This window comes from Arabidopsis thaliana, chromosome 3, assembly GCF_000001735.4.
Source record: "Arabidopsis thaliana chromosome 3, partial sequence".
Lineage (NCBI taxonomy): Eukaryota > Viridiplantae > Streptophyta > Magnoliopsida > Brassicales > Brassicaceae > Arabidopsis > Arabidopsis thaliana.
The window spans coordinates 11,826,781-11,847,428 of NC_003074.8; the positions used below are offsets into that span (position 1 = coordinate 11,826,781).

Genomic DNA, 20,648 nt, shown 5'->3' on the forward strand with positions numbered 1-20,648 from the left:
AGAAAATACAACAAGTATTTTTCAAACTTATTTCACGAATTATAATAGATACACTACAAAAAAAGTTCATTTTAAATCACTTATATCGAATATTTGTATTACTTATAATTGATGTAAAGAAATTTTACATCACTTAAATAAACGATTCGTATCTTGTTGATGAAAATAATTTACATCGATTTATTAACAACTGATGCAACTTCACATAATATTTGCATCGCTTGTTATAACTGATGTTTACTTTGAGTCGGTTATAAAAACTGATGTGATATTTACATCATTTTCTATAAGTGATGATATTATTTACATCACTTTGTCTAAACGATGTTAGTATTTGTAACGGTTAAAAAAACCTGATGTGATATTTACATAATTTTCTATAAGTGATGGTATAATTTACATCACTTTGCCTAAGCGATGTTAGTATTTGTAACGGTTATAATAATTGATATCAATATTTATATCACTTACAAATAAATGATACTAAAACTAGTGTCAATTTTCATAACTGATTTTAATTGTTGTATCATGTCTGGTAAACGATGTTAGTACATGAATCATTTATAATAATTGATTTAAAACATTACATCACTTCTACGAAATTGATGTTATATTTATGTCAATTTTCAAAACTGATTTTAGTTGTAGCATCATTTTTAGAAATTGATGAGAATATTATTTTATATAATTGACAAAAACATGTATTGAAATAATTTCACATCATTTATAAAGTGGAGCTAATGAAAATAATAACTAACGGCTTTTAGTTTTTTTTTTTAAATCCAACAAAAATTAATTAATGAAAAACAAAAAAGCAAACTTAATTAATAATTAAAAAAACTGAAAACAAACTACATAATCAATCCATTGTGTGCAAATTAAAAGTAACTAAAAAGTTTTGCTAAACAAACTTTGATTATACTAATTAACTAGCATTGCCTTCAACTCTAGCTTAAACGTTTATCCACTAGCTAGCTAGCACCACCATCCCTTTCCTGAAAAAAATCATTCAATGTATAAGTTAATTATCTAAATTTTTAGTATATATGAAATTAATATGTAAATACTCTTTACCTGAGGATTAGGCAGATTTGAAATGTTTACAAATGCTGGATTTGGGATGTTTGCAAAAGCTGTTGCAAAATTTGCAGCCCACGCACTTGCCTGAATATTTTGTTTAAACATTAGTATTTGCCTCTATATATATAAAATTATAATAATGCAATTGAACTTACAAAGTATTATTATATTATTACTTGTTCACCGGTTGAATTACCAAGTATTTGTCCAAGGAACGTAGACATTGCATTAACTTGATCACCTAATGTCTTTACTTGTGTCTTCAGCTGGGCAACTAATTCAGAATTTTCTATATCTTTTCTTCTAGTTGCATTGGAATGTCTCACTAATCTTGAAGGTGTGGGCCCACGACCAACACAATGTACTCGGCCTGGACGCTCTGGACCGAACACCTGACTATATTCGTCATCCAAGCTAGCAGTACCGTTGTATGTGACTTGCGGATTTAGATTCAATAACGTCGTAAGTGCTTCCTAAAACGAGCAAAGAAAGATAAATATTCTACATAGTTAACTAGTAAATCCAACAGAGACTTTAATAAAACCAATCGCGCGTAATTTTGCCTCATCTGATACGAAACTTCCATCATGTTTCTTGCGACTCTCAATAAAAAACTCCACTCGACATGGCGTTTTCCCAGTCTTGATTTTCTACGTTAAACAATATACAAATTCAACAGAATAAACTAGGTTTCTATATATCATAACTAAATAACTCACAATCTCGTCTCTTTTTCTTGAAAAACTCTTCCTTCCACATAAGTGAGGCATGATATGATTTTTCTGGTTCTTTGTATTCCGTTCTTGCATTTTCTGAAAGCTCACATGTTGAAAAAGATTAATTGCATTTGATATAGAAACTATACTACATATAAATATCCAACAAATAAACTATACCCTCCACTTATCGGTGAATCTCAAGTGAACCAAATGAGACCATTGATCTTCAGGAACTTTTTCGGGTCGATTCTCCAACGTTTCATTCAGATTGTTACGTTTGTGTTCTCTCCAAAAACGTAATTTAACATCCTTGCATCTGCTACCTAGTGCACCCATCACATAATCTTTCCTCATCATTGGATCATCAAATCTGAATTTGGACTGCAATGAAAATAATAATAAAAAAAAGTCTATTTCAAACTCTTCGGCTATTTATAAAATCATTAGTAATGTTTAGCAAACGTTATCCACTAAGATTCGAAGTCAATGAGGTAGAATAAAAAATTGAGTCAAAAATCTATAGACAGATATTCTTCAACGTTCTATAAAAATCTATAGTCAAAAATTGAGTCAAGGAGGTAGAATAAAATCTGTAAAAAAAAGAGTCAAAAATCAAAAATCATCAACGTCCTTCGCACTATGTACTGAAATTTATATATTATAATTATAAATTACGTTTTGAAAAAAACTTGCAAATTAACCGAGTCATCATACCTAACTATAATCTTAAAACATCCCATTGTACAAAAATCTATAGACAAATGTTACCTGAATTACTGCCCATGCTCTGTCTTTTATGTGTGGACTAACCAACCTCCAATCAGTGTAGTTGATGGGTAGCAACATGACATCATTGCTTAACTGACCTAACCATGATCCAAGTAAACCTCCAGAATCACCAATTGGCTGATTGGTATATTCATCAAAATGCACAATAACTCGGTGGTTTTGCATTATCTAGACATCTTTTGATGTCATCATTTTGCCTTCTATGTTTCCATCAACATCTTGTTGATAAACCACATATACATCAAACCCCCAAAATCGAATTAGTCTATAATAAATCAAATTAACAGATATACTAAAGCAAATAAGTTATAAAGGAGTGAATATTTGACTTTGAATATATCAAAAACCAACGCAGATTATAGAATTACCTATCACTTCTATTTTCCATTTGAAGCTTTTACATTCTGGGGCAAGTGGAGGAGGCATAGTGTAATCTGTTTCCAGATTTGGTAGATCATCAGGTTGTTGTGTTTCTGAGTCGGTAAAGTCCATGATCCTAATCAATGTAAAAGAAAAAAGGATTAGCAACAAATAATTCCATTACAGAGAAAGGAATATGATCCTTGATTTTCAGCTTTTATCTATGATTCCTAAGATTCTTTTGTATAAGCCTAATTGACATGCAATTGCAGACTACGTACTATCATTGTAAGAAAATAGGACATCCAGTTTAAAAGATTGACTCTTTCAAATTCAATGAATCTTAAACAAAGTGTTTTTAACGTGACAGGTTGCAATTGTTTCCAAGGGAATCTCTTGCATATAAAACAAAGCAACAAATCTTGACTTTCTAATCTCAAATCATTACACGGTGTGATGGAAAACTGCGCAAAAAATTGTGATTTTCTATGACTCAAATGTACTTAAACTATTAGATAAATAACAAATCTCTTTATAGCAATATAGAAACATTCATCTAACTTGGAAAAAATCGGAGAAAGAGTAAAAAACAGAAGGAGAAGATGGAAGATAAATTCATATGACTTTGAAAAAACAAATAATAGAGAACCAAAGAGCTCAAATATCAATCTTCTAATGGAGGTACTAAATGATAAAGATATTAGTATGTTTAGATGATGAGAATGCAAACAGTCTACACAAACAACATAAATAGAACACAAAACTCACTTTGTGTCTGCTGGTTGAATTCTAAATCGTGACCTGAGAGATTGGATTACGCTCTGTGACGGTTCCTCCTCAGAGAATATTTAGAAACCCTAAATCAAACAATTTATTAGTGGTCTATATTTATAAGGAAAATATTATTACTAATTACACTTAAATTTAATTCCCGCTGGGTTAAAATTTAGCGGGATCTGAAAATTTTAGTGATTTATTATTTTAACCAAATGCATATGTATAAATTAACTTTTTAATAAGTTTGTTTAGTCTATGCGGTAATCTATACTAAAAAAAATTAAGCCCACCTTTTTTGGAACCTCCATCAAAAATTCAAGGAAATGTTACACGTGCAATAACTTAGATAAAAATGTCAAGGCTCACAACTCTAAAACTTAGCAAAATTAAAACAGGAAGTTAACTATTTGACTAAGAAATTTAAACACCAAGAAAGTTCTCATACCACCGTATCTATTTCATCCAGCAAGGATATTAATCATGCAGATGATTAAACAAGAAAGCCGAAAGTTAATTAATGGAGGACATGCATCTACCACGCAACTAAACAAAGTACTACCTTTGCAGATGGTGATCCATCAACCGTAACACCGGAATCTTCAGAATTTCTCTGTGCTGCTTTTGGAGTACTGTCATTAAATGAACCAGAAGCTGAAAGAGATCGTGGATTCTCTGCATTATCCGCCGCATAAACAAGGTACGAGTTTGCAGAAGGCGTAGGAGCAGGAACTTCATAATGTGCAAGATCAAGCTCCAAACTTTCTAAAGGACACTGCTTTATATGAGACATCAAAGTCCATAAGATTTATTTCTCCCCATGGGAATTCTAGATTGATATGGAAGTTGCAGTCAAAACTTTGAAATTACGGGAGGCATAGAAAATCATTCCTGTTGTTTTAGTTCACATAACTAACACATTACAGATAGATAGAATGGCGGTAGAAACAAAAAAGTAGAAGAACAAAGTACCTCAACAGATTTTGGATCAGGATTAATGCTGACATCAGGAATTCCACGTACAGTAGAAGGCTGGAGGTTCTCCCTATAAGCTCTCCAACTAGTAGCAAGATCAATTGGAGAAACTCTGTCGGCGTTGATGAAGACACGAAATTCTTAAATCACCTTAAAAACCAAATAAAAAAATGTATAATTTGTAGGCTTTAAAAATTCACAAACAAACATTAAAATTTCTAAAAAAAAATAGAATCCATACATATAAATCTTTCGTTCATCATACAAATATGCTTTAGCAAACATATTGAATCTAAGTGATGAACAAAAACAAAAGACTGAAAAAACAAAACAAAAGATTGAATCAGAGTATAAAAAGATATAAATCTAATTATTCAGGTAGTCTTCATAAGTTTTGTGGTTTGGAGTTAGATACAATATCATCAGTATTTATAATTCTACCATGATCAAAGTTTTATAGACTTTTATAATTGCCGACTATCTAAACAATAATTGATCAGAGGAAACTTACGTGTGATGGTGATGCCTAAATCCAGAAGAAAAACTTGCCGGTAAAAACCAGAATTCTTGAACAATACTTAACCTGAATAAATATTACACCATACTTCAATTTAAAAAAATTGGAGTAAAGAAGATGAAATAGATATCATAATTTACAATAACTTACGTGCAACAACTCGATCTTTGTTTAAAACCAGAAAAAAATGGAGCTAAGTTGAGAAGAATCTGATTAAGGAAGATGATAATCTATCTTATTTATAACAATTAATTCTGTCGAGATAATATAGGATAGGTAGGTGATTAATTATCAATCTGATTTTTTTTAACGTTACTTTTTATTTTTTTTATTTTATAATATTAATAATAGAATTCATTTTACATCAGTTTTTTTTGATGTAAATTTTGAATATTTTTACAAATGATGTTACCAAAAATTAATAAATACATCAGTTATCTAAGTGATATAAATTTCTATTTTATATCGATTATTGTAAAGTGATACAAATAAATAGAAATTGCATCAGTTTTATTTAAATGATGTTAAACTAATTAATTATCACATCAGTTAATATAAACGGTACTAAATCATATATATTTACTTCATTTATAAATAAGTAATGTTAAATAACATCACTTTTATTTGTGATTCAAAATAAGTGATTCAATCCGTCCCTTTTTTTGTAGTGATACGAGATAGATGTACATATCAACCAATCCTCTAGAATAGTTTGATGGTCAACGTTACAAAGTAAAATAAAAGGTACAATTCTTAAAACATCGAAAGTATGAGTCTTGAGACTCTTGAAAAACATACATTCATAAAGTTCAACCGCGATGATATTTCCAGAACAATTGATCTTTTCCAGAACATGAAATCTCCTCAACGATCAGCTTGCTATGATGAGCCATAGTTTTACAAACATCCTTGATTTTCTCTGTTAGTTCTATTACTTTCTCCTTGATTGAGGAGAGGACGAGTTTCATGTTCACCTCTTTTCCTTCATTCTCAATATCATCATCCACATATATCAAAAGATATGAGATCAAAAATCTTTACTTATGTACGCTTAAACTTATATACACATAAAAAGTGGTCGGAAAAATACAAAGGAAAACTCTCCCAGGCACTATTACCAAGACACCAAAATTCATTATTTTTTTCAACGCTGGTGAAGCTTCGGCTTGCCGACGTTGGAACCGTTCTTCTCCTCTCAGTTACCTCAACAATTTGTATTTCATCCCAAACTTTTTTCCCATTTACAAGCTTTGACAACCTCGTGAACGTTTATGAGAGAAAGCATGGAAGATGTCTGGAGACCTTCTTCCGATTTCACCCTCAAACCTCCCTGTCGAAGCTAATACCATTGGAACCGCCTCAATTCTTCCAATTTAGGCTTACCCAGAAATCTCTCTCGAAAGAAATCACAATGGACAAAATCCGACGCAGTAAGGCCACCTCCTCTTCGCTATGGATTTAGAGTGCACTCTAACCAAGGCGAAGTCATCCCGTCCGGTGAAGAGATCAACTTTGATTTGTCATTTGTGTAGTTCCTTTGCACACTCACTGCTACAAGAAAACTAACAACACATACACAGGAAAATTAGGGTTTCACCTAATGGGCCTATTTGTCATTTTGGTCCATCACCACTAAGGCTTTATTCATTAATAGAGGGAATGGCTCTAATCTCCAATCTGTTAGGCCCAGGTTCATTTGCTCCTTTACTTTGCTCAATCCAATTCAATCGATTTCTCGAGTTCCTGATCTGTGTGGTCGAGGACACCGCCAGAGGTGGAATTTAATTTCTTTGCATTGGTATAGCTATCTTTGTCTAAGAAACCTTGTCTAATTCCAATTAATGGCCATGCTTTATGAAGTCATAAGCTTGACGATCCTTACTCGGTTGATTGACTTTTGTCACGACTCTCTCATGTTTTTAAATTATACTCTGGTAAGCTTCCAACCGATCTCAAGCCTCGTCCCACCTCGAACAGCTCTTTGAAGAATGTTCAATATGCTTCCCCAACCTTACTTAGGTTGTGGCTGAAACATTGCTCTCGGATTGAAACTTTAGAATGTTATACACATGTTTTTACCTTCATCGATTTCAAGGATAAACAGTCCTCAATCGCCTCCACATCTCAGATTCGATTCTAGCTCTGACATAAAGGATGTTAATATGTTATATGAGGTATCATTGCCAAGAAGGACCTTTTCCACGGATTTCGTCGGCGATGACCGTTGCTTGCGTCTTGTCCGATGAGTTTATCGAGGACGAACGACATTGCCTTCTTCTGTGTAGGATCGTATGGATTTATCCCTTTTGTTTAAGACTTTCTCAATCTTTCTAGCTACCTTTGTTGTAAATTTGCTCTAATTTTGTCTTATGCATCAAACCATTAGAGTTGATGTTTTGTACTCTATATCCTTCTTTGGTTAAATGAAAGGATAAATGTTTTGACCAAATAAAATAAAAAGCTTATATACACAAGGCTAAATTACAACATTAAACCAAGATCAGGTTAATCCAAGATAACCAGTCAACCCATTTATTCTAATAAGATGCATACTGAAAATCGTACTTAAATAAAGTAAAATTTATAAATTAAAAAAGTAATATATATAATATATATATATATATATATATATATATATCAATCAAATGATTAGTCGAATAACAATGTTTAAACATTAACATAAATAAACAGTCAAAAACATTAACATAATTACAACTCCCTCACCCCATCAGTGACTTTCATGGATGCGTGTATAAGTATATGATGGAGCACTTCAAATATGATTTGCATCCAGAAGTACATAAACATTATTTTTCATTAACTAATCCTTTTTAAAAACTCGAATAGATGCAGCCCGTAAAAACAGTTTTTTTTTGGTTGGGTTTTAATAAATTGTATATTCAATTAAAAAAAAATGAGAGTGAAAGACACATCAATGATTCAAATGTACAAAAACCTTGTGAAATGTAAAAAAAAACCCGGAGCCTTGCCTTGTTCACACACTAAATAACATTCTCTTGTTTAACAATTTTAATGTTTTATATACTTTAATAGTAGTTGGGGCATTAGACTGGATAATTATATTGTTTAAGAAAAGACTAAATAATTAATGAATATTTCTTTTAGTAATAGTAAGGTAGCTGGACTTATATATACACGTTAGCAACAAGTTTTCAAACTTCTTTCAATGGGTCTTTGCTCTATCTCGATCCTCAAGTCTTTTAATCTATTTTAGTCAAAATGTAGTATTTCATTTTTCTTACTTTATACCACTACTGTATTTAATTAACTTGTGGTCCTTCTCGTATGGAATATGAGAGAAACATCTAATTGTTTAAACGTGTGAGGTGTCGACCAGCTCTACAATCACATGATGTAACAATAATTATTTAAGTCTTATTCCTCTGTTTCAATATATTTGTAGCTTAAATGTGTTTTTTACAAATTAAGTGTTGTTTTTATTTTTTTATACAAAATTAAATATATTTAATATCTTTTAATCAATTAGATTTTATAGCATATTTTTTACTAGTTTAATTTGAACCATTTTTATTTTAGTTGATAAAAATCATAAATTTTCGATTTATTTTGTACTTGACTGGTCGTCTACCGACTTGTAAATTTTAGAAAACTTAAGAATACACCGGATAAATGTATGAAAGAATAATTTGAAAAGTTTTTAGTCATCGATCGACTTGTGATTGAACATTGAAAATTAGAAACAAGTTAAATAGTAAGAAAAAGTAAAGTAGTAAACTATGTAATATTTTGATTACGTATGGAAACCATCAGAAACAAATATACTCATCCTCCTAATCATCTCGTCATCCGCATGATTGACAAGACAATCTGAAACATGCATAATATCATAAATGGGTATAGCTCTCATGATCTTTTCCTTATATTGATTCATTCTTTGCCGGTTTTTCTTTGCAAATATTCTTTTTTGTTATAAATAAATTATTTATAATTACATTTCAAGAATTTTCTTTTTAAATTACGAATTCGAATATCCACACGAAAATTGATTTATATAGCATATTTTGATATGAAGAAATTGTGGACCAACAGACTGTAATATATTTTAAAGAAACCAAACTAATAATAAAAATGTTGCTAACAATTATAGTCGGAGAAGTTTAATAATCTACACATAAATAGAGTGCTAAAATAGTAAGCAATCTAAGTGACGAACTACTAAATGGGTCCAGCACCATGTACCATAATAATCATTCTAGAAGCTTTATAATCTTAAACAAAATTTACATATTTTAATTTTATTATAAAGTATATCTGGGGCATATATCTTATTGTAAGACAACCTGGCAATTTCATTTAGTTTTCAAGGAGTGTTTGTTTTCAAGATTCGTAGTTCAAATAATTTTCTCGAGTTGTGGATCTTGTATTCTTGTTCGAAACAAACTCGTACATACATACATACACATATAAATATACATTCATAAATACTAAAGGTTCAACAATTTAATGATACACTAGCGAAAATCTATTACAAAAATTAATAATGCAGTAAAAACTGACTGAGAGAAGTAAGAACTTGCGTAACTCCGGTATTCATCCTCATACCACTGCGTTTAAACTTTAAACCATTTCAACCTTTGTATGGCTGATGTCAGCAGACACCTTCTCTTTTTCAATATGAATATGTATTGGTTTGGTTACTTATCTTAACTTAATTATAGTAAGACATGCGCAACAAATTTAGAGTGCTTTTGTTTCCCCCAAATAATTGATGTGCATAAATGGTTAAATAGCAAAAATGTTGTCCATACGTGTAGAGTCTTTGTCAGAATAGAACTTTTATATTTTTCTCTTTAATAGCAAAAATTATCATACTTCTAACGTCATTAAAGATTTTGTCTTTGATGCTTATCTGATAGCATCGACCAAAAACTCTACTTCGAAATGTAAAGTGAAAGATTTCTTATTAAACAAATTCTTAAATACAAATTACCAAAACCACAAGAAAGATTTAAAAAAAAAGTATATAAGAAACAAAGAAAAGAGTCATAATTCTGATAATTTAACATGTCTTCAAAGATCATTTTTAAATTTCATTTCCAAAGTTGAAATGTTCAGGGTTAAGAGAACTTTTTTCTCTATCTTATGTAAGAAATATTAATTAACATTTTTTTCCCTATTATATGATTTTATAGTTATCTGTTTTCTATGAATAATATTATTATTTAACATATTTGGTAATTATTTAAATTGGTAATAAAGAAGTTTTTTCTAATCAATCTCTATCGTAATGGATTGATGAGATCTAATTTTAAAAAAATCCTAATGAGGAATAGGTCCTCTCTCCACCTATAAATATATATATTTAAACCATCATAAGAATATAAAAAACACAACACGTTAAAAACTAAGTTTATAGACAAGGTAAGAGAAATCTGCTAACCTAAAAATTCAGGTAATCCGTTCACAAAAAAACTATCTGCAACAATGAATAGAGGTAATCTTATAAACCTCCTAATGAATCTATTATGTGATTAACTTAAATATTTAAAAATTTTAGGGGTTCATGTAAAGTTACACGTACATCTTAATCTAGTTTTCAAGTACGAATCTTGAACGTAAAAATGTTTAAACATTCAGATTAAAAAAAGACAGAAGATCGTATAATCTTTGGTTACTTGGTTTAACTAATTCAAGAAAACCCTAACATTGCCATAAATGTTGATACGTACAGCCGAAAGGCCACATGGATACAAGGTGAGTCATCGTTACTTTATTGTATGGAAGGCATTTTCTGATTTGTTTATTGCCCGATTTAGTATACACTTCATTAGGCCCATTAGTTAGAGCATAATTATATTTTTATATTTGTAAACTAATCACAAATTACTCTTAAAGCATGCCTCTTTTTTCGTTATTTTATTACACAGATGTTGAGATTCTAGTGGCTCATAAGTTCCTTTCGAGAATTTAAAGACAACCCACTAATATATTTTATAATATATATTTTCCGCCGAGAACTGAATCCAGAACAAAGTTATGCCTCTGTGATGATGTCTATAAGAAACTTTTTAAGTGTCCAAAGACAAAACCTTGTTGTTCAAGAATATTTTCTTTTTGGTGATGACGAATAAATTCATGGTACGGATCTATGTATAGATTTGGTAATAGGGTACTTGTAGAATCCTAATTGGGTAAGAAAATAATGAGCTGGTTCTCATTATGGTATCGACACTTGTTCGAAGAATAGTGGCTTCTCAAGATTGTTTCCGTGATTGAGGAAGTCTAGCTAGTAAAAAAAAATTATGATTGACGAGGCTAATGATAATGCATATGCTACATGGTTAACTATAGAGTCTATAAGTACATGAAATAAAATATTTAGAATCAAAACACCCACAAAAAGTAAGAAGTGACTGTTGTCAAGCATATAATAGAGATCCACATACTATTTATATCCACACGCACATGTTCAAGCAGAGACAAAGATATAGAAAACATAAACATAGAAGAGCAAATTAAGCAACAGTCTTACACAGACAGAAGTTGTAGAATTGATTTGTGAGTGAAAAACTATTTAAGACTGAACAAGTATGCTTGATTGGGGAGTTCAAGGTCATCATCAAAAGCATGATCATGATATTTATCAACAACAACATCAACAACAAGGATGTAGGAAGGGACCATGGACACTTGAAGAAGACAAGCTTCTCGCAGAGTATGTTACTTCGCATGGTGAAGGAAGATGGAGCACTGTAGCTAAGTGTGCAGGTAACTATTTTGATTCAATCATGGCTTCTAAAAACACATAAGTTTTACTAATCTAATCTTTATAATCTCGTAGACATATTAGTAAGCGAATCACCAAATTATACCAAAGATCTTGATCTTCTTTCTGTTTGAGTCTTTTTTTCAATGAAAGTAAGATTTAATTATAATAGTTATATATACATCTATATAATTAAATAACACATGCTTTTATGACGATTAATATAGATAAGTGTGAGATCATATAAGTGTATATGGGGTATAGTTGACCTGATTAAGCTCTTTCATTCTTTTTCTTTGTCTCTTTTTTATTTATTTATAATCTAGAAGCAGTCTCAAACTTTCACAAACAGAAAGAGGACAATGTCATGGTGGAAAGGTTTTACGGTTTATTGTTTTTCGAATAATCAAAAGATGATCTTTTATGATTCCTTGTTTTCTGTTTTCAGGAGTTGACTTTCATAAGTTTTGGGAACATTTTTACATATATTATACCCTTTTTATTCGAGCATTTTCGTCGAGATAATGTTAAAATTTAAGAGATTCATACTCATATATTATATAGATAAAGATCATCAAGTTGCATTATTTTTTTTATATCCATGTTATATGTCAAACCCATTTATAGTGCTCCATTTCCTTTCATGGAATTTAAAAATTAGGGTTGAATAGAAGTGGTAAAAGCTGTAGACTAAGGTGGGTGAACTACTTGAGGCCAGGGCTTAAGAGAGGACAAATCACTCCTCAAGAAGAAGGAATCATCCTTGAACTTCATTCCCTTTGGGGTAACAAGTAAGCTACTCTTTTTTTTCTTCTTGATATTCTCTAGTAAATGGTAAGCTCAAACCTACATAATAGATTGATATTATATATCAATGAAAGAAAGAGATACAATTACTCCAAAGTTTAACTAAAATATCATAGTCTAAACTATTCTTCATGAGTCTCAACTCTTTATTATCATACATTTGTACTAGTGTATACCTATGTTTAGTTTTTGTAATCAATCCTTTCATGAGAACTTACATATTTTCACAAAATATATATAGGTGGTCTACAATCGCAAGATATTTACCAGGACGAACCGATAATGAAATAAAAAACTACTGGAGAACACATTACAAGAAAAACCAAAAATCTTCTTCGAAGCAAGACAAAGTAAAAAAATCTCTATCCCGGAAACAACAACAAGTGGATCTTAAACCACAACCACAAGCACAATCTGAGAATCATCAGTCTCAGCTAGTGTCCCAAGATCACATGAATATCGACAACGATCATAACATAGCTTCATCCTTGTATTACCCGACAAGTGTCTTCGATGACAAATTATATATGCCTCAAAGTGTAGCAACAACCTCATCCGACCACTCTATGATCGATGAAGGTCACTTGTGGGGCAGCTTGTGGAATCTAGACGAGGATGATCCGCATAGCTTTGGTGGTGGCTCAGGACAGGGAACAGCTGCGGATATTGATGAGAAGTTTCCAGACAGCGGAATTGAGGCCCCGTCGTGTGGCTCAGGGGATTATAGTTATACTGGAGTTTACATGGGAGGCTATATTTTTTGATTAGTATGCTCGAAGATATCAAGAAGTTGTGTCTTCGTAGGTTGAGAAAAAAATTAAAACACCTCATTGTGTAATTTATAACTTTAGTAGTGATCTAAAACTAGAGTGGAGTGAGGCTAATAAGATGGTTTGGAATATATATGTCTATTCTACCATTGTTTGTATAAGTTTTATGGAATAAATAGTTTCAAAATAATCTTTCCATTTTTTTATTCCATGAACCCTTAATAGTGGTAGACATCATGCATTGTACTATTTCAGTGAAACCTTGACTCTGTCACATATAATTCATGTTGAGTAATCTTTCAAGTTAACTTAAGGCCTACAATAGCTTTAATAAGTCGGTTAAAGTATAAGATAAGGCTTAAGGAAATATATTAGTTTTAAGAGTTATCTAAACCTAATTGTAATAGGATTAGCAAAGTTGTGTCTTCTATAAATACATCTTTTGGTTAAGTTGTAACCATAAGAGAAGTGATAGAGCTTGTTTAGTTTTGAGAGAGTTTCTAAAGATCAAAAACGAGAGTAATTCTTTATATAAGTTTGTTCGAATCTTCTTTGTTTGGTATCAGAGCGGTTTCGATCAACTTGAAGGAGTCAAGTATGGAATCTTGAAGAACACAGCAGAGACGTAATCGAGCCATGGACGACATCGACTAACCACCACAACAGAAGGATCTTGTCCAGACAGCCATCTAATGCCCTATGCTAACCTTGCCAAACTATACAGTTTGTGCCATGAGGATGAAGGTCTTACTACGGGTTAATAAGTTGTGGGGCATGGGCATAGTTGAACGCGGTTTAGCAGACTCCACAAAACGATATCGCAATTTCTTTGTTGTTCCAATCCATCTCGAAGATTCTAATCTTACAAATAGGTGAACAAGTTTCTTCTAAAGGGATTTGGGACTCAATCAAATCTAGAAATCTCGGAGTTGATCGAGTTGAAGAAGCAAGGCTGCAAACACTAATGTATGAATTCAAACAAGTAAAGATGAAGGACTCGTAGATGGTGGGTACCTTTGCATGAAGGATATCAGAACTAGCATCAAAGTCCGCAGTCCTAATGACGCAATCAGAATCTCTAAGAATAGCAAGCGTCGAACTTGAAGGGTTAAAACTCTAGAAATCCACTACATTAGAAAAACTCTCTACTTTTATTAATTAGAATGATAAAAAACGTGTCTAACAAATAACTTAGGGTCTCTATATAGAGAACAAACCAAAACATAAAATAAAAAACTTGAAATAGGAATTATCAAAAGAAATGTAAAACTGCTAAATCTCTCCTCTCTAAAGAACTTGTCCCCGTCTGCACAATACTCATGAATGTCAGCTACATTGAAGATATTGGAAATGTTCATCGATTCCGAGAGAGCCACAATATAAGCATTATCATTGATCTTCCGCGACAACTTGAACATGCCATACTTGCGAGGCTTCAGCTTGTTGTAGTACCAACTGGAAATCTCTCTTTACGGAGGAACACCATCACATCATCACCGTATTTGAAAACTTTGAATCTCCGACGTTTATCAGCAGGGACCTTGTTCTTTTTCCTTGTAGTCTCTAACTTAGTCTTGACAACTTCCTTAACAACTAAAATCTCTTCAGCCATAATTTCAGCTGATGCACTTACCCCATGAGCCTTTGGTAATTTAACCAAATCAACCACATGCTTAGGAACAGAAGTATACACTAGAGAGAAAGATGATTTCCCTATCATAGAATGTTCAGCACTATTGTAAGCAAATTCTATTTGAGGCAAAGCTAAATCCCATTGCTTTGGTTTATCCCCGCAGATACTTCAAACCATATTTCTCAAGGTTCTATTTGTTACTTCGGTTTGCCCGTCGGTTTGCGGATGAGCTATAGAACTTTGGTTAAGAGCTGTTCTAAACATCCTCCATAGAGTAATTAAGAAATGACTTAGAAACTTTATGTCCCTATCCAAAGTGATCGACTAGGAACCCCTTGAAGGCGCAACACTTCCTTGAAAAACAGCTTGGCCATGTTGGATGCATCAGCGGTCTTCTTGCATGCAATAAAATGTGTCATCTTGGAAAATCTGTTAACTACCACAAATAGAGAATCCACACGCCGTTGTGTACATGGCAATCCTAACACAAAATCCATAGCTAAATCTTGCCAAATACCATCAAGAAGAGGTAAAAGCATACAGAGACCAATATTTTGAGATTGACGTTTTGACTTCAGACATGTATAACACCTTTTGACAATAGCTCCATCGTCTCTTCTCAAATGTAGCCAAAATATATCTCTCCCATATTAGCAATGTTTCTACGTAAATGCCCACTAATACCACCCCCATGAGAATCTTGGATCAACTTCTCTCTTAGTGATGAGCAAGAAATGCACAATCGATCTCCTTTGAACAAGTAGCCTTCTCGGACATGAAACTATGCAGAAGGATGCTTCTCGTTGCACTTGGCCCAAAGTTCCTTGAATTCAACATCATTTTCATACAACTCCTTCATAAACTCAAAGCCCAAAATCTCTTGTGTTAAAGTAAGTAGCAATGACGCTCTCCTACTCAATGCATGTGTCACCTTATTAGGTGCGCCTGACTTATGCTCGATTATAAAAGGGAATTTCTGCAGAAAACTTATCCAACGAGCGTGCATTTTGTTTATCACCTTTTGGCTGTGAAAAAACTTCAAAGCTTGGTGGTCAGTGAAGAAAATGAACTCTCTCTGAATCAAATAATGCTCCCACTGCCTTAGAGCTCTAAATACTGTATAGAAGTTTTGATCATAGGTACTCCATTTCTGTCAAGCTTCACTCAATTTCTCACTGAAAAAAGCCACTAGTCATTTTTCTTAGGGCAGGACAACCCGTACTCCCACTCCACTAGCATCACATTCAACTTGAAACACTTTATCAAAATCGTGTAATGCTAGAACTGGTGAAGTACAAAGCTTCTTTTAAATAAATCAAAACTTTTCTCTTACTTGAAACCCCAATGAGACGTTCCTTTCTTCAAACACTCAGTAATAGGAGAAGTAATAGTACTAAAATCTCTTATAAATCTCCTATAGAAGGTAGCAAAACCATGAAAGCTGTGTACCTCACAGACTGATTTTTGGGCAGGCCAATCCCTAATTGCTTTTACTTTATCTTTTCCAACAACAAAGCCCAAAAATAATAACTTATTAGTGAATGTACACTTTTCGGATTGATGTACAATTTATTCCCTTCTAAAACCTTTAACACATGTCTCACATGCTCCAAATATTCTTCTTTGGTTTTACAATAAATCAGAGATCATCGAAATAAACCATTACAAAAGAACCTGTAAACGGACAAAGAATTTGATTCATAAGTCGCATGAAGGTATTAGGGGCTTTTGACAGTCCAAAGGGCATTACCAGCCACTCGTACAGTCCATCTTTTCTCTTGCAAGCTGTCTTCTATTCATCCCCATGTCTAATTCGTATATGATTGTATCCATTGTGAAGATCTATCTTGGAAAAGACCTTAGAACCACTTAACTCGTCAAGTTGTAGTCCAATCGAGGAATTGGGAAATGATACTTGATAGTTATTTTGTTTATGGCTCTACTATCTACACACATCCGCCATTGATTACCTTTCTTAGGAACAAGGTGGACTAGTACTGGCCCAAGGATTCATACTCTCATGAATGAACCATTTCTTCAGCAGATCTTTAATTTATTCCCTCAATATCTCTTTTGCCCTTAGGACTCATACGGTAACGAAGAAGATTCGGTAATCTTGATCTCGGAATAAGATCAATATGATGCTCAATGTTGCACATAGGAGGCAATTCCTATGGTAGCTCATCTGCAATCAATTCCTTGAAATCTTTTAGGACTTCTAGTATATCTGTTGGAATTGTTTTGTCTTCTTTTATAGCACTCATCAGCCTTTAATCACCACTAGACATATACATTGAGTTTCCTTAATTGCTTCATCAAGCTCTTTTTCACTTTGTGTCACAATCAAGAAGTTAGAATTTTTCTTCACTAGATTCTGATCAAAGTGTGAAACAGGAGCCATAGTGATCTTTTGTCCATTCCATGTAAACATTAAAACGTTGTCCTTTCCTCGATACGTAATATCATTATCGTATTGCCAAGGACGACCAAATATGATGTGACAAACATCCAAGTTGAGAACATCACAAAGAACCTCTTCTATGTAATGCTTACCAATGGAGATTGGAACTTTATAAGACAGTGATACACGAAATTGAGAGCCTTTACTAACCCATCCTAAGGAATATGGCTTTTCATGTAACGTTGTTGGTAACTTCATGAATTCCACCAGTTTCTGAGAAACTAAGTTTTCACTGCTACCATTATCCACAATCAAGTTACACACTTTGTCGTTAATATATTATCGTGTTCTAAACAAATTCTTCCTTAGATGATAATAAGATCCTTTGAAGTACAAAATTTATCATCTCATTTGATTCTTCTTCACCAAATTCAACCCATGCATACTCATCTGCCTCTTCAAGTTCTTCTTCTCCCTCTAGAAAAGCTACAGTTCTCCTACTAGGACAAACATTCGATTTGCGTCCTTGTCCTTGACAACGGAAACACTTATCGATGGATGGTCTCACATAAGTGTTATTTTGCTTCTAGATTGATGTTTTTTTTTTTCTTCTGAGCATTATTATAACCATTGTTAGAACTATCAGATCCTTTGTTACCAATGTTAGCATCCCTTGTCACTATAGTCTTCTCCTTATCTCTTGTTGCTTCACAATTATTTTGGGGGTGAGTATCTTCTAAACTAAGTAAAATTACGGGACGATTTTTCCATTAACTCAACTTTCAAAGCTAGAACAGAAGTTTCTTGCAGAGTCCACACAATTTGCAAGCCCATCTTCTTCTGTATAGAACTCTTTAATCCACTGATGTACCTTGCCACTTTCTGATTTTCTGTCTCCCCTAGATCATTAGGCTAAGAAAATCGCAGGAACTCCACAGTATACTTTTTCACGGTCCTTTTTCCTTGAACATATTCAGTATACATATTATAGAGAATCTGTTCATAGTCCTCCAACAAGAACCTTTCCATTATGAGCTGTTTCATACGCCTCCATGTCCTCACCGCCCCTTTTATTTGTCTTTGTATCTGAACAACAAGTTTATCCCACCACATAGCAGCAATATTCTTTAATCTGATTGCTACCATCTTAACTTGCTTGTTTTCAGGGACGCCCATAACTTCAAATAACCTATAAACGTTGATTTGCCAATGTAGAAAATCCTAAACTCCAATAGTACCATAGAACAATGGAATGTCAGCCTATACACGGTAATCATGATTATTCTGTCAATTCCTTCGCTCAACTCTAATCATGGAATCACCATATGATTGGTCATAGCAGTTAGAGCCATGGTAACAGCCTTGATCAAGTCCTGAAGGTCTGCTTTCGTCAATGATTGATCTGCCATAGTTGATCAAGCTTGAAAAGAGACTATAGAAAGCATGCTCTGATACCACTTGATGCAGTTGGAATCCCTTGGAATAGCAAGCACTATGCCTAGATAGAAATCAAGTTCGGAAGCATCAAACTTGAAGGGTTGAAACTTTAAAAATCCACCAGATTAGAGAAAAAATCTATGACTTTATTAATTAGAATGATAAAACGTGTCTAGAAAATAACTTAGGGTCTCTCTATATATAGAGTAGAAACCAAAACATAAATTAGAAAACTCTATGCAAAGTAGTAAGTTTGAAATAAGGAAGTATAAAAAAAATTAAAACTGCTAAATCTCTCCTACATCACCTAGGGAAGTCAATCGATGAAACAAAGTTAGTGAAGAAGCTCCTTAATAGTCTACCACGAGCCAAGTATATTCAAATCATAGCATCACTTGAATAAATCTTAGATCTCAACAAAGCCATTTCAAAGATATAGTGGGACGAATAAAAACTTACGAGGAGCGTATACTTGACGAGGAAGGTAACATTGAGACTTTGGGAAACCTACTTTTCTCAAGTATGAATTCACAAGATAGGCTACAAAGAAAGCCGTGGCAGATTCAACATACAAGATCGATCAAAGGAAAAGACGGATCAACCCGATGTGTTGTGTTTTTGATGTGTTAAAATGGGACACTTTGCTTCGGTGTGTCTTGAGAGAAAACATAAATTTCAAGAGGTAAACAAGGTTGAAACACAAGAATCGGATGCGGATCTCTACATGCATGAATTTTTGTTTCCTAATGAAAAAAATATATTGCCAAAAGAGTACAAGAAAGAAAAAGCAGAAGATGAAATATAGTACTAAGATAATGGTGAGCTAAACGAAGTTAGACCATTCTTCTCGGAGCTAAACAAAAACGTCAAACAGAAGGTGAAATTTGGAGATGGACCTTGTGTTAACATCGACGGTAAAAGGTCAATTCTCTTCAAAGGAAAAATTAGAGAACAAAAAACTCTTAACCGATATCTACTTCATCCAGAGCTAAAGAGTAACACACTAAGCTTGGGAAAAACAACTTAACAGGTTAGGATGTTAGAATAAGACACAACCACCTAACATTACGAGAACCAAAGATCAATCTCAACATTGGAAAGTCGGTTTGCTTGCACTCAACGATCGAAGAAGAAACATGGAGATGGCATGCAAGACTTGGTTATATAAGCTTCAGAACAGTCAAGACTATGTCAACTCGTGAGATAGTTCACGGCATACCCAAGATTAATTGTGAGAAGAAACTCTGCAGGTCATGTTTGGTTGAAAAACAAACTCATCAATCGTTTTCGAAAGCTACACAATACCGGTCCACACGAACGTTGGAACTACTTTATGCGGACTTGTGCGGCCCTATAACACTAGTTACCTTACTTTTATCAGGTATATCTTTGTAATCATTGACGATTACACAAGATACATGAGGACGATTCTACTAAAAAGAGAAAAGTGAGGCGTTTGAAAAACGAAAGTCGTTTAAAGCTCTTGTCGAAAAGGATCTTGAAAACGAAATCATGACAATGCGTACAGATAGAGGAGGGGAGTTCACCTCACAAGAGTTCCAAGGATTCTGTGACAAGAATGGGATCAAGCGGTACTTGACGACTCTTATATTAATCATCTCCTTGGTTGAGTTGTAA

The 20,648-nt window shown here is 33.1% G+C and overlaps 2 protein-coding genes and 2 pseudogenes across 4 annotated transcripts; 2 read left to right on the top strand and 2 right to left on the bottom strand.

The window, feature by feature from the left end:
• Positions 1-971: 971 nt before the first annotated feature.
• AT3G30200 (Plant transposase (Ptta/En/Spm family)) lies at positions 972-7,482 on the bottom strand (the record flags this gene model as incomplete). Its single annotated transcript, NM_113919.4, has 12 exons — positions 972-995; positions 1,075-1,164; positions 1,257-1,549; positions 1,625-1,730; positions 1,800-1,892; positions 1,977-2,180; positions 2,568-2,665; positions 2,957-3,084; positions 4,262-4,497; positions 4,695-4,809; positions 5,209-5,280; positions 7,409-7,482. 12 exons carry the CDS (start codon positions 7,480-7,482, stop codon positions 972-974), a joined length of 1,533 nt encoding a protein of 510 aa, NP_189639.4.
• Positions 7,483-11,582: 4,100 nt separating this feature from the next.
• MYB121 (myb domain protein 121) lies at positions 11,583-13,722 on the top strand. The gene is made up of 3 exons (NM_113920.2): positions 11,583-11,964; positions 12,624-12,753; positions 13,011-13,722. The coding sequence occupies exons 1-3, from the start codon at positions 11,787-11,789 to the stop codon at positions 13,531-13,533; spliced, it is 831 nt and encodes a 276-aa protein (NP_189640.1). The 5' UTR covers positions 11,583-11,786; the 3' UTR covers positions 13,534-13,722.
• A 1,049-nt stretch (positions 13,723-14,771) lies between these two features.
• Positions 14,772-18,830, bottom strand: AT3G30211 (annotated as a pseudogene; the record flags this gene model as incomplete). Its single annotated transcript has 1 exon — positions 14,772-18,830.
• Positions 18,831-19,211: 381 nt separating this feature from the next.
• On the top strand, positions 19,212-20,648 carry AT3G30212 (annotated as a pseudogene; the record flags this gene model as incomplete). The annotated part of the gene is made up of 1 exon: positions 19,212-20,648.

What these genes read in the sequence shown, in the direction of transcription:
- MYB121 (NM_113920.2), top strand. Translation starts at nt 11,787, where the DNA reads ATGCTTGATTGGGGAGTTCAAGGTCATCATCAAAAGCATGATCATGAT. An exon ending in CACTGTAGCTAAGTGTGCAG is followed by an intron (nt 11,965 to 12,623) that starts GTAACTATTTTG and finishes TTTAAAAATTAG; the next exon opens with GGTTGAATAGAAGTGGTAAA. An exon ending in CATTCCCTTTGGGGTAACAA is followed by an intron (nt 12,754 to 13,010) that starts GTAAGCTACTCT and finishes AAATATATATAG; the next exon opens with GTGGTCTACAATCGCAAGAT.